General features: G+C 44.5%; 2 protein-coding genes across 2 annotated transcripts; both read right to left on the minus strand.

Annotated features, from left to right (window-relative positions):
* LOC147383132 (protein indeterminate-domain 12-like) lies at positions 1–3,514 on the minus strand. The gene is made up of 3 exons (XM_086429043.1): positions 2,706–3,514; positions 2,226–2,622; positions 1–896 (listed from the first exon to the last, which is right to left on the minus strand). The coding sequence occupies exons 1-3, from the start codon at positions 2,869–2,871 to the stop codon at positions 134–136; spliced, it is 1,326 nt and encodes a 441-aa protein (XP_086285169.1). The 5' UTR covers positions 2,872–3,514; the 3' UTR covers positions 1–133.
* A 6,310-nt stretch (positions 3,515–9,824) lies between these two features.
* LOC147383133 (uncharacterized) lies at positions 9,825–11,516 on the minus strand. The gene has a single exon (XM_086427281.1). The coding sequence runs from the start codon at positions 11,514–11,516 to the stop codon at positions 9,825–9,827; it is 1,692 nt and encodes a 563-aa protein (XP_086283407.1).
* Positions 11,517–13,194: the final 1,678 nt, after the last annotated feature.

Below are 13,194 nucleotides of genomic sequence, written 5' to 3' on the forward strand. Positions count from 1 at the left end.
AAAAAAAAAAAAAAAAACACTACAAAAGAGGAGAAAGTTGAAGAAATTATGATAGGGACACAAATGTCATTCTTAACAAAGAGAGGGGCTATATAGTACTATAATCTCCATTTACCGCGTTTTTGCTAGAACTTCAACTATCGCGCCAAGCTTCCGAAGCAGAGTCAGCAAAACCAAACCCTGGGGGTCTTATCATCGAGTGGTCACGATCATATCTTTGAAAATCAACGGCTCCCGTGAACGATAACAGATCTCTAACGTTAACGTTAACGGTCTCACCACAACCGCCGCCACCACCGTTACCACAGTCTTCTCCTGCAAGACCCAGAAAGTCTCGGGTCAAATGGTCACTATTCTTCCACGTGGATTGATTTCCTGAATGGAATCCAAGATATACTGGTGAGACTCCAGTGCCCATTTGACTCACTGTTCCAACCCTTCCCATCTCTAACCGAGTCAAAGAAGATGCCATGTGGCCCACTGATTGAGCTTGTGTGGTACCAGTAATGGCTGTTGCACCAACATTGGCAGCTTTTTGTAGGAGTGCTGTGGCTGACATATGAGCCATGTTGGTAATGGAGTTCACATTGGGGTGTTGTTGGAGAAAGGATGGTGGTTCTTGGAAGAAAGGAGAGATGTTTGGGATTTGATGATGAGTTTCAGGTTTGATTTGAATTGGGTTTGATATAGAATTAGGGTTTTGAAGTGGGTTCCATGAAGTGAGAGAGGTATGGGGAGGTGACCTTATTGGGGATGATTGTTGTTGTTGAGTTGAGAAGGGGAAGAGAGGGTGTGGGTTTATTGGGTTTGGTGTTGTAAATGGGTTTGTGGAGAGTCTTGCACTCTCTTCAGCTAAAGCATCACAGAAGGCTCTGTGAGTGATGAAGCTATCTTTCCTGAAAATTTGGCATAAATTCAAGAGACAAAGACAAAAAGTTAATAATGGTTCACTAAGGTAAATAGAATTGAAGAAGAGAATGAGACAAAGAAATATAGATCTCAGCAAATTAATTAGAGGGTCTTAACTCTTAAGGTTTGTATTTGTAACTTTAGAGGACAAATAAAACTGAGAAAAAACATGCATGAAAAGTTGGATGGTTTGAAGATACAATTAGTCAATGAAAGTCTACAAAGGAAACAAAAGGAGAGGCTTAGAACTCCTGCATGAGAAATGGGTAGGCAACTAGGCATTGAGAAGTCGTAAAGCTTGGAATATACAAAGTAGAATGCCTAATTTTGTGGGTCAAAGTAAAATGATCATGAGGGAGAGAGAGAGAGAGACTGCAAGACCAATGAGTAAGGTTAGGCAGCATGAAGAAAATTATGAAACCATGGATTCAAAGCTTTGAAAATTTTGGATCATAAAATTGAAACCACACAATCATGTAATGATGAAGGAATGAAAATAACTCTTCATCTCAGACTTATCTGTAGATCTACTAGTTTTCATTGTTAGATAGAGTTCAGAGTACCAGAGAGTTCTACAACATAGTCTGCACTGTGAGAAATTATCACCAAGTTTAAACTCTCTACTTTTTCTTAGACAGAAGCAGAGATCCATCATACTCTCTTTAGACTGCAGACACTCAATTTCTAAGTACCCAAAAGGGCAAACAAGAAAGAGAAAAAGAAAAGAAAACCAAGCATTCATCAAAATGGGTAAGTAAAATTAAATCAGAAATTTAAGGTTTATTATATCAACCAAAAGGGCTGTAAGATATCTTCTTAATTTGTTTCTTTCATCCCTATAGCAATCCCAAAACCTAAGAACTCATGAATCAGAAGTTATAAGAGAATAAGACTAAATAATGAAGTTCAAGTTGTATAGTTTTCTGTTTCTTTTCTTTTGTCTTTCTTACATTAATGCATTCCAGGTTTCAGAGAAATTTTCTTTCCTTCAGTTTCTCTAACCAATCCATCACCACTAATAGACATTTGTAATTATTCATGAAACCTGCCAATGCATTTAACATGTTTCAGAAATATTCCATGCAACCTTACCACTCTTGTGTAAGAATAGCCTCAAAATCATAAAGCCCACTGAAAGAAAAAAACAAACTAAGATGATAAAAAAGACATTGGACTTCCCACTTTGAACAAAAGACCAATACACAATATCAGACTCATCTTATATAGTCCAAAGAGATGAAGAGCTCAGAGACATACAACCTAATAAAAACAAGAGAAGATATCAACTAAACAGTAAGAAAATAAAATAAAATTACCTTGAAAAAGGGGTTCCACAGTCGCATCTATACTCTCTTGTTCCACAAGTTTTAGAATGAGCTTTCCAATCTGATTGAACTGCATATCTCTTTGAACACTTCTCACATTTCCATTTCTTCTCTCCATGTTTTCTACAAAAGTGTTTCTTAATTCCTGTCAGATCACCAAGAGCCCTTGAAGGGTTATGGTGAATACATGAGGGTTCAGGACAGATATAGACTCTCTTTCTAATCTCTGTAGTGGTTCTCTGCCTTAGCTTCCATGGAAGGTTATGTCCTCTCCTGTGAAGTTGTAGGTTTTGATCCCTTTGAAAACCTTTATTGCATATCTCACACACAAATCTATTTGTAGCCAATAAAGCCTTTGGAGATAAAGCAATCACTTCAGCATCTGGGTCTAAAATCATCAAAATAGAGAAAATTTGAGAGATAAAAAAATCCAAATAAATAATCTAATAAAATCAAATTTGAAAAACAAACCTGGGTTTCCTGGGAGGTTTCTCTTCTTTTTAATCTTCTGTTGTTGCTGAGGAGAGATGGGTGAGAAAATGGGATTTAAGCTATTAAAGTCCTGAACTCTAGTACAAGAAGAGATACTAGCTTCCTCAGACAAAGAAGTAGAATTAGACATGGTTGAAGGCAACATCACTGTGAAGACTACTTTAAAGAAAAAACCCAATTTTTGATCTGTTTGTTCTTGTGATTTCTTCAACTATTTCACCCTTATTTCAAAAACCCATTTTACCTCATATAGTACATGATGAAACAAGAAGAAATAATAGAACTAGAACTCTCAGCTTTGGATGAAACACAACACAACAGATACAAAGGTGGCAATGATATATTTAGACACAGAAAGGCATCATTTGATGGTTGGCAAAAGCAAAACCCGTGAAAAAATGATGATGGGTGATTCTAATAGTCACTATCTTACTCAAGGATTGCTTGTTTGAGCAACCTTGCGACACAAACAGGAAACCTAGCTATATTCTCTTGCAAATCTATGAAACCCACCATTCACCCAAACATGGAAAAGAATTTGACAATATAATGGGTTTCTTCCCCCAAATCTCTATCCTCTCATTCACAATTATGTAAGCAAAGAGGAGAGAGAGAGAGAGAGAGAGAATTTTAGGTAATTGGGTGGTGGAGAAATGGTATTTTTATTTAGAAAGTGATGATTACAGTGGCAGACTATGGAGAAGGGTTGGCAAATTAGATTAAAATAAATAAAATAAAATAAAAGGAGCACTTGATGAGAAAAAGACCATGAAAAATTAGAAAAAGTGAGGAACCCAGCAAGGAGAGAATCTCAGCCCACCTCTTTCCTTGATTGATTTATTTTTTTTTTTTAAATTTTTCTATGTATTTATGACGTTGGCACTTTTTGTCTTATATGTGGCCCTGTTATAAAACACCCAAACCCTAGAAAGGACTTTGATTTGAATGGAATGATATTAAAAGGAGTGCTTGTTTATAAGAAGAAGGCTTAGGAGAAGCTTAAAAAGCTTTTGAGTGGTAAAGGCAAGAGGATAGGTCCTCACTAGTCCCAGCCTTTTTAAGATCCACAACGAAAAAAAAAAAAAAAAGCATGATTGGTTCATTGATTGAATCTTAAGTTGGGTATTTTAATAGTCTTTTCACCACTCTTATTCCTCCAAAACCTATTCAATTACAAATCCACTTTTTCATGTTTTCCTAAGCCTTTTATAAAACCCACAATAAGCTAAGATTCATTCCTGATTTGATTAGGAGCTCTTTATCCATATTTGTTAATTGGCACTTAATAGCCCCACCACTTCAATTGTTGGTGGTGTATCCAGTTTAATTCAAAATTCAAGTTTTTTTTCTTTTTCTTGGGTATTTACTAGTTTCATCATCATGATTAGATTTTAATAAAATCTTTATTTTTTGACGCCCCTTCTTATATACGCTTCTTGACGTGGCATGAGCTAGAACCATAGATCTTTTCCTCGAGATACATAATTGTGCATCCCCATAATATAATGCAATTATGTATCCCGAAGAAAAAGATTTATGGTTCTAGTTCATGCCTCGTCAAGGAACATATGTCAGAGTGGGGTGTCATATAATTAATACCCATTTTAATATATCAAGAAAAATGCTAAACTGACTTCCCACGACACAGATTTCAACACTGCGTTGATATGGTGGTGTGAACAAGATGATAGATACTTTTCATCGATATATGAACGATATACACTCGACGAAAATTAAGGGAGGAACTACATAAAGACAAGAGGGGGGGGGGGGGCATGGCACCCACAAAAATTTCGAAAAAATATTTTTTATGTACTTAACCTACTGATTACGACCAAGGGTTGAAGTGTTGAACTATATGTGGTGGACCCCACAAAATTCTTTTATACATAAAATCTTGGTAAAAAAAGAGAGTAAGTGTAGACTCACTAACTTGGTAAGATTTCAAATCTTACTAAGGGTCGTTGAGCTCATCTTATGGCATCCAAAAACATGATCCCATGCCACATGGATGTAGATGACAAAATTCTATGAACTTAAAAAAGATTATCTTTCACTATCAAATTTTAATTTTAAATTGACAGTTCGATGAGAGTTAACTAGCAGCCGTCCATTTTCAAAATCTTTGATAAAATCCCATTTTTATTATTATTTGGATTTGAGTTTTTCCATGAAATGTAAAAGGCTGTGTTGTTGGATTGTCAATGCTTTATGACCCTAAGATTTGAAATCTTAATAAGTTAGCAAGGAAAGTGTTTCTCAAAAATAATATTAAAAAAAATAAAAAACATCACCATTTCACTAACCTATTATACGCTTCAAAAAATCAACACTTTAAAATTCACCGAATCGAGTGAAGTTAAGTTGGCAACTGTAAATGCACGAAATGGCTCTACACTTTCCTTCTCTTTAAGCTCGGGGGACCTGCAAATCAGCCCACTCCGACGATCAAGTTAGCCAAATTAATCAGTGTAATCTTTTTAGAGAAGAAGAATTCGAACCTCTTTTACTCATAGTGTTCTTCCTTATATAGGCGTTCATCTTGATCGTTTTCTGTGCCACCCTTTGAGGTGACCTAGGGCAGTTAGCTTACTCCCTGACATGTCAGTTGCAAGAGTTGTTGCAACTGCCCTATCACTTCTGAGAAAGTCAGAGTTGGCCTGACACGACGTGGGTTGTTAGGACTGGCTGTCTATCGCTGGCACATCTGTCAGATCTGTCATACCGACCTACGAGCTGATGGCACAGTTCCGAGCTTCGAATACATGCATTCGTCGGGATGAATAAACCGAGCCACGACCTCAAATCATTAATCTTGGCCCCTGATCGAGCCTCGTGTCCGTGCTCAAGAATTTTCCCCCACAATACCCCCTCCCGAGGGCTCGGTCAGAATGATCGGGTACTCGGGAATATTAATAACAAAAATTGACACGTGGATGCCTCTTATTGGGTCTCAGTTAAGATTAATGATATCTTTATGGCGAAACGTTACTTAACCTTTTCATTTTTCGAGGGCGGCGGTCGGTCGGGCTGTTATCGTAGTGTGCGTCCTGCCTGTTGGTTTAAACGGCGCAATTATTGCACAGAGTACACGTGGCGTCCGGTTAATGGCTCGATTCTTGTGCGAATTTCGAACGGTCATATCGGGTTGTCCAGCAATTAATGCCTCATCATTATGGGCTTAAAAGGCCCCAGCCGTTGATTTCGATCGCGCATCTCGAGGCTCCTCAGGCCTATAAATGTCCCATTCATTTCCCATTTTCATTTCCACCCTCATCTGCCTTGCCGTTACTCTGCCCAATCGTTCTCTCGCCACCCTTCAGTCTTTTTGGGCGTTTTCTGATCGTGCCTCCGCTACGCCGTCGCCGTGCCATCCTGCCGACCGCTGTTCAGAGACCAGGAGTTTCCAACTTCTCTTTTAGAAAGACGCAGCGTAGAGGTAATCCGGTCAAGGTCCCTCCTCTCTCCTCTGTCCATTCCCTTTCACCTTCTCTCTTCTAAATGGCCAAGGGGAAAACCTATTCCCCCGTTCGCCCTCCGCTGGGCACCGTCCAGGATACTTTCGGTGTCCCTAGTGGCGTGCATCTGTCCTATGTGGACGAGACCTCTATTCAGCGTGAATGCCCCCCAGGTACCTCGGTGGTATACTGGGGGCAGCTGAAGGCTGGCCTTCGAGTTCCCCTTAGTAGGCTAACTCGAGAGGTCCTAAACTTCTTCAGGAGGGCTCCCGGCCAAATGAGTGGGAACTTCTTCCGTCTCATTCAAGCTTTCGAGCTAATGAATGAGAGGCTGGAAGAAGGTCTGCAACTCGGCCTAGCGGACATTAGGGCTCAGTTTGCCCTTAAAAAATGCCCGAGTAGACCGGGTTTCTTCTATCTTTCCAAGAGGAGAGGGAAGCCGTCCTTGATCGAGCTTCCCGACTCGGATAAGGAATGGTTCTTATTCCCTATTCAGCTGTCCGGGCAGTGGGAGAGTGCTCCCGGGGACGAGCTCCCTCCCTTGACGCACCATTCCTTCAACCCTCATGGTGAGTCTCGCTCTGTTCTTATTATCCAGTTTTTTTTTATAGTCTGTATTTACTAGGCTCCTGGGGCTAACTTTTCTCCGCTATGTCCGCAGGTCCTAGCAAGGACAAGTTCTCTGAGGAATCGGTGGTGATAACGCACTTGTTATCGAACCCCGACCTTTTCAGTCACGTTACCGAGCTTCTGCCATCAGCACTTCGCCCTTCATCCATGGCTCTCCAGTCCAAGCGTCCTCCACCAGTCCTGGGATCCGACTCCGAGGACGAGGCTACGGAAGTCGCGCCCACCCTACCTACCGAGGGTGGGTGGCTTTGCTTTCGAAGAAGAAGAAGAAGAAGATCACCGACCTCTTCTTAAGAGGCTGAGGAGGGGGCCTCATCCTTCTAGGTCCCCAGCACCAGTGCCGGTGCTGCAACTACCTCCGCCTCCCGCCGCCGACGAAGCAGGCCATCCAGCCGAGCCATCGCACACGTCCTCGGCTGGATCGGCCCGAAGGGAGAATCAGCCTCTTCCTACCCCCTGGATGGTACGCCCATCAGTCAGGGGGAGGCCGCTGTCGGATAGGGACTCGGCCTTATCCGACCCGGCCGTAGCTAGGGCTATTTTCGATGCGTCCGCGCTTCAGCGGGACGTTGAAAAAGTACGCCGCAGTTTTGTTGGTGACTCAGCAAAATTCTGCAACGAGGCGTTCCGAGCTTTGGCTATGGTAAGCCTCTTACTTTACCTCGATATTATTTTTCTGCGTTCGTACACCTCTAACGCTTCTCCTTTTCTTCCTACTAGGCCCAACATGCCATGGCCAAACTTGTCGAGGCTAGCGACAACTCCGCGCAAGACCTCAAGGCGGCGGAGGGCCGCATAGCTCAGCTCCAGGCTGAGAGGGACACGGCTGCGGCCAGCTCCCAGAAGCTCCAACAAAGCTTGGATAGCGCACTATCCGAGCTGGAGCAAAATAAGGACCGCCTGGCTTTGGCAGAGGGGAAGATTTCCTCACTTGAGGAACTAGTCAAAACGAAAGAGGCGGAGCAAGAGAGAGCTCTTCAAGACCAGCTCAACTCTCTCCAGGCCCAGCTTGACTCCTCGGAGGAGGCCTGGGAAGCGGCCTACAACAAATTGAAGGCCAAGCTGAGGAGAACCGAGGCGGCAGCAAAGAAGCCGGAGGTGATCCCAAAAGTGGTAGCCGCCGTGGTCCCCGACCACTCGACTGCGCCTGCCGAGAGTCAAGCCCCCGATGAAGCCGAAGTCGCGCCCGAAGTAGATACTTAGCTTGTCGTTCGTTCTCTCTTTTTTTTTTTTTTGTTGGCACCATTTTGTAGCTTTGTGTGTAATCCCGACATATATATAAATGTATATTTTTCGTTGACTCTTGTGCTTCCTTGCTTTCTTTTTTCTGTTGTTTTCTTTTTTTGGTTAAGGCATATTGCTTAAAAAAAACAAACGAAATGGCTTACTATATTTAAGCCCTTGGGTTCGTCATTTGTCCAAGACCGACATCTTGTCTCGACCATAAGATTTCTCAGTGGACTTGATGCTAGCAAAGAGTCGGGGCTCCGACACCGCACTAGACTTTTTTAGTTTATCTTGGCTCCCGTGTAGGGGCCAAGGCTTTCCCTTAATCCAACTCTTCAGTTGGGCTTGGTCCCCGTAGTGGGACCAACGCTTTCCCTTAATCCAACTCCTCAGTTGGGCTTGGCCCCCGTGGTGGGACCAAGGCTTTCCTCCAAACCAACTCCTCAGTTGGGCTCGGCTCCTATGAAGGGGCCGAGGCTTTCCCTTAGACCAACTCCCCAGTTGGGCTTGGTCCCCGTGGTGGGACCAAGGCTTTCCTCCAAACCAACTCCTCAGTTGGGCTCGGCTCCTATGGAGGGGCCGAGGCTTTTCCTTAGACCAACTCCCCAGTTGGGCTTGGTCCCCGTGGTGGGACCAAGGCTTTCCTCCAACCAACTCCTCAGTTGGGCTCGGCTCCTATGGAAGGGCCGAGGCTTTTCCTTAGACCAACTCCCCAGTTGGGCTTGGTCCCCGTGGTGGGACCAAGGCTTTCCTCCAAATCAACTCCTCAGTTGGGCTCGGCTCCTATGGAGGGGCCAAGGCTTTTCCTTAGACCAACTCCCCAGTTGGGCTTGGTCCCCGTGGTGGGACCAAGGCTTTCCTCCAAACTAACTCCTCAGTTGGGCTCGGCTCTTATGGAGGGGCCGAGGCTTTTCCTTAGACCAACTCCCCAGTTGGGCTTGGTCCCCGTGGTGGGACCAAGGCTTTCCTCCAAACCAACTCCTCAGTTGGGCTCGGCTCCTATGGAGGGGCCGAGGCTTTCCCTTAGACCAACTCCCCAGTTGGGCTTGGTCCCCGTGGTGGGACCAAGGCTTTTCCTTCAAACTAGCTCCTCAGTTGGGCTCGGCTCCTGTGGAGGGGCCGAGGCTTTTCCTCAGACCAACTCCCCAGTTGGGCTTGGTCCCCGTGGTGGGACCAAGGCTTTTCCTTCAAACCAACTCCTCAGTTGGGCTTGGTCCCCGTGGTGGGACCAAGGCTTTTCCTTCAAACCAACTCCTCAGTTGGGCTCGGCTCCTGTGGAGGGGCCGAGGCTTTTCCTCAGACCAACTCCCCTGCCTGAGGCGCGGCGACAGCCTCCGTGGCTTCTGCCTAATAGGTCGGAAGCTTTCATCAACATTTAATCTATGACACGCCACCGATGGGTCTATCCCAGGCATGTCCTCCAATGACCATGGGAATACATCCTTGTTTGCCCTCAAAAGTTGGAGTAGTGCTGCCCTCTCCTCCTGCAACATCGTGGTACCGACACTAACTATCTGTCCTCCATCGCCCCCGAGATCCACGGCTTCGACTTCCTCAACTGCTACTCGCTGCTCGCGCAGCGGCTGCTTCTGTAATTGCTACAAATGTTCATTAACAGTTGGAGTTACCTTTCTCTTCTTTGGTGGGACAGCCTCGGGGCCTCGGTCTTGCTTCAAAGCCAGGTGAAAACACCTCTGCGCCATCTCCTGATCTCCCCTGATTTCCATTATTCCTTCCTTACCCGGGAAACGAATAACTTGATGGTAGGTTGACGGGACTGCTTTCATCTCGTGTATCCATCTCCGGCCCAAGATCGCGTTATAAGCCGAGTCTGCATCGAATTGCTAGCGGCACCGTTGAACCCATAGACGAGGGTCGGCGTTGGCTCCAAACTACCTGAAACCCCCATTCTCTTAGCTGCGCTTAGGAAGAGAATGTCCACCGCGCTCCCCGAATCCACAAGTATTCTTCGGAGCTCGATGTTTCCCACTGGGAGCGCGATTACTAATGCGTCCTGATGGGGCCCTGCCGTCCCCCTTAGGTCACTCTCTGTGAATACGATTGCCCGGGGATCTGCTCTGTGGTTTGTTGTTCCGACTACCCGTACTCCTGACGCCACACTGTTAACCCCGACCATATGTCGGATCTTTTTTACCTTCTCTCGAATCTCCCGCCTAGACGGCACTTCGGCCCCTAATACTCCTGTGATGGTATGAACTATCCTGCGCTCCTCCGTCTCTCGACGCCCTCCTTTAGCTGGCCTTCTTTGCTCGGGCTTTCGCTCAGCTCTCTCGGTAGTCTCCCCACTTCTCCTTCCTCCCGCGAAAACATAACCTTTGAGCTTCCCTGCTTCGATCATATCCTGGATGATATGGCACAGCCTGTAGCAGTCCTCAGTAGGGTGATCTTCAGCCTCATGATACTCGCAGAATGGTTTTCCGGGTTTTCCCTTATACCCCCGTGGCGGCTGAACGAAATCGGGCTCCCTCCTTATGTGCCTCAGTATTACGGATAGTTTTTCGTTAAGCGGGGTATACACCCGGCCTCTTTTCCACCACGACCGCTCGTTCGAATCTCTCCGCCTTTTCTTACTTCCTTCCACTCCGGGGTGGGTCGGTACCTTTGAAGCGTCTACTCCTCCTTCGCTGTTAGCCACTGTCTGGGTGCTTCTTCTTCTGCCCTTCACAGATTCTTCCACCAGGATGTACTTTTCCACCTTCGCATACAAATCTTCTAGACGAGTAGGATCAGACTTGATCAAGGACTCATGCAACCGTGTTCCCGGGATCACCGCAGCGATGCACGCCGCGCATGCTGTGGCCTCGTCCATGCCCTCTACGTCCAGGGCTCTCGTTCGAAAACGGGTTACGAACGACCTAATACTCTCCCCGGGCTCCTGTCGAAGGTTAAATAGAGTGTTAACTCCGACCTTCTTCCTTCGCAGGTGCACGAACTGCCCAACGAACGTTTCTTCCAGCTCGGAAAAGTTCGTAATGGACCCAGCTGGTAAGGCCTGGAACCACATCATGGCCCCGAGCCTCAAGGTTGACGGAAACAGCTTGCAGAGCAACGGATCATCATTTTGGTACAGCACCATTTGACTTCTGTAGTGCAGTATATGGTCCATGGGATCTCGCGTCCCGTCATAAGTTTCAAACTTTGGCATGTGGAACGACCTGGGTGGTTCTGACTTCATTATCGCCTGCGAGAATGGTGTCCCTTTGAGTTCCCGAATTGCGTTCCGTACCTTTTGCGCGGGATCCTTTCCTCGCGCGAATTCCTCATCCCTCCTTTTGAGCATCTCCTCCACTTCCTTCCTCGTCATGGTTTCTTTAACTTCGGAGCTTCCCTGCTGCGTTTTTACTGCTGCTGAATCTTCAGTCCAATCTACCTCCGTTCTTGCCGCTCGAACAGGATGGTCGCTACTCTGCTCTGCCCCTGGGCCTTCCTCGGTCTCCGCACGCTCGCCTAACATTTGCCTGAGCTCTTCGTTTTCCTTTCTTATTTTCACTATCTCATCATTTTGTTTCTCCAACCCCCTGCGCATTTCCTCTCTCATCTCTGTGAGTAAGTTGTACATTGCTAGCATTGGATCCGGCGCATTTGGGGGCGAGTCTGCTGGTGGTAGATTTGATGACTCTCCACGATTTTCGCCTCTAGCTCTTCCCATATTGGTCGTTTTTCTCCTTGTAAGTTTCCCACGGACGGCGCCAAATTGTAGATGCACGAAATGGCTCTACACTTTCCTTCTCTTTAAGCTCGGGGGACCTGCAAATCAGCCCACTCCGACGATCAAGTTAGCCAAATTAATCAGTGTAATCTTTTTAGAGAAGAAGAATTCGAACCTCTTTTACTCATAGTGTTCTTCCTTATATAGACGTTCATCTTGATCGTTTTCTGTGCCACCCTTTGAGGTGACCTAGGGCAGTTAGCTTACTCCCTGACATGTCAGTTGCAAGAGTTGTTGCAACTGCCCTATCACTTCTGAGAAAGTCAGAGTTGGCCTGACACGACGTGGGTTGTTAGGACTGGCTGTCTATCGCTGGCACATCTGTCAGATCTGTCATACCGACCTACGAGTTGATGGCACAGTTCCGAGCTTCGAATACATGCATTCGTCGGGGTGAATAAACCGAGCCACGACCTCAAATCATTAATCTTGGTCCCTGATCGAGCCTCGTGTCCGTGCTCAAGAATTTTCCCCCACAGCAACTTTGGTGGCTTTTTCAAAAGAAAGGTTATTTTGTCAAAAATGATATGAGACTGTAATTGTTAGGATTTGTACTTAGTTCCTCTTCTCCACTTTTTCGCTAGAGTTTGAGTTGCAAGAAATCATCTTTTCCCTTTTTAATAAAGATTTTTCTTTAAATCCTCTTTTATATATATAATCAATTTTCTTCATCAAAAGCTTAGAGATTGAGGCAGATTCATCTGAAATAGATATGAATGATAAATATTTCTACCCAATGTAAGTTTTTTTTTCTCTAAATAGGTCCTATAAAAGTGATGATGTCGCTTTCATGTGATGGGGCCTACTAGAACTCTCTTCGATCTTTATTTAATTATAGGGTGAAAACAAGAATTATTTTTACTTAGGGTTTCTTTTGATAGATATATTTTTGTAAGGCACTTAATGGGTTGTAAACACTTTTGATTTATAAATAATTTAACCATACTTATTTTACACTAAGAATATATAACAAGACAGCAAAGCAGACTTATTTTTATTTATAATTTTCCACTTTCATCTTCATACTTTTAGTTCGGCCCCTGAAAGTGAAATTCTCTGGGTCCGCCCTTGACAAAAATCGATGTTACTCATATACAAACAAAGCCAATGATTGATGGTGGGATTGATAAGTGAAAATATTAAGATAAGAAAGAGAAATAAATGCGTTTGTGAAAACGCGAGGATAGTCCCAATATGTTGCAAACCAAGAGGAAGTCGATTGATTTTATTTGATTACATGCAATGAAGTTCATTTATTAACCTAGTTAGAATCAACGTGGCAATTGAAGGATTCAAAAGATTAATAAAAATAAACTTGGATTGATGTGGTGAGAGTGAATTTGAATAATTTGCTTTTATAAGCAAACAACTAGTTTTCTAATGAGTAATTAATAGCTGAAGGAGGATTTTGAACCCAAGTCAT

This window comes from Akebia trifoliata, chromosome 16 (genome assembly GCF_017979445.1).
Source record: "Akebia trifoliata isolate Shusen 1 chromosome 16, ASM1797944v1, whole genome shotgun sequence".
NCBI classification, from domain to species: domain Eukaryota; kingdom Viridiplantae; phylum Streptophyta; class Magnoliopsida; order Ranunculales; family Lardizabalaceae; genus Akebia; species Akebia trifoliata.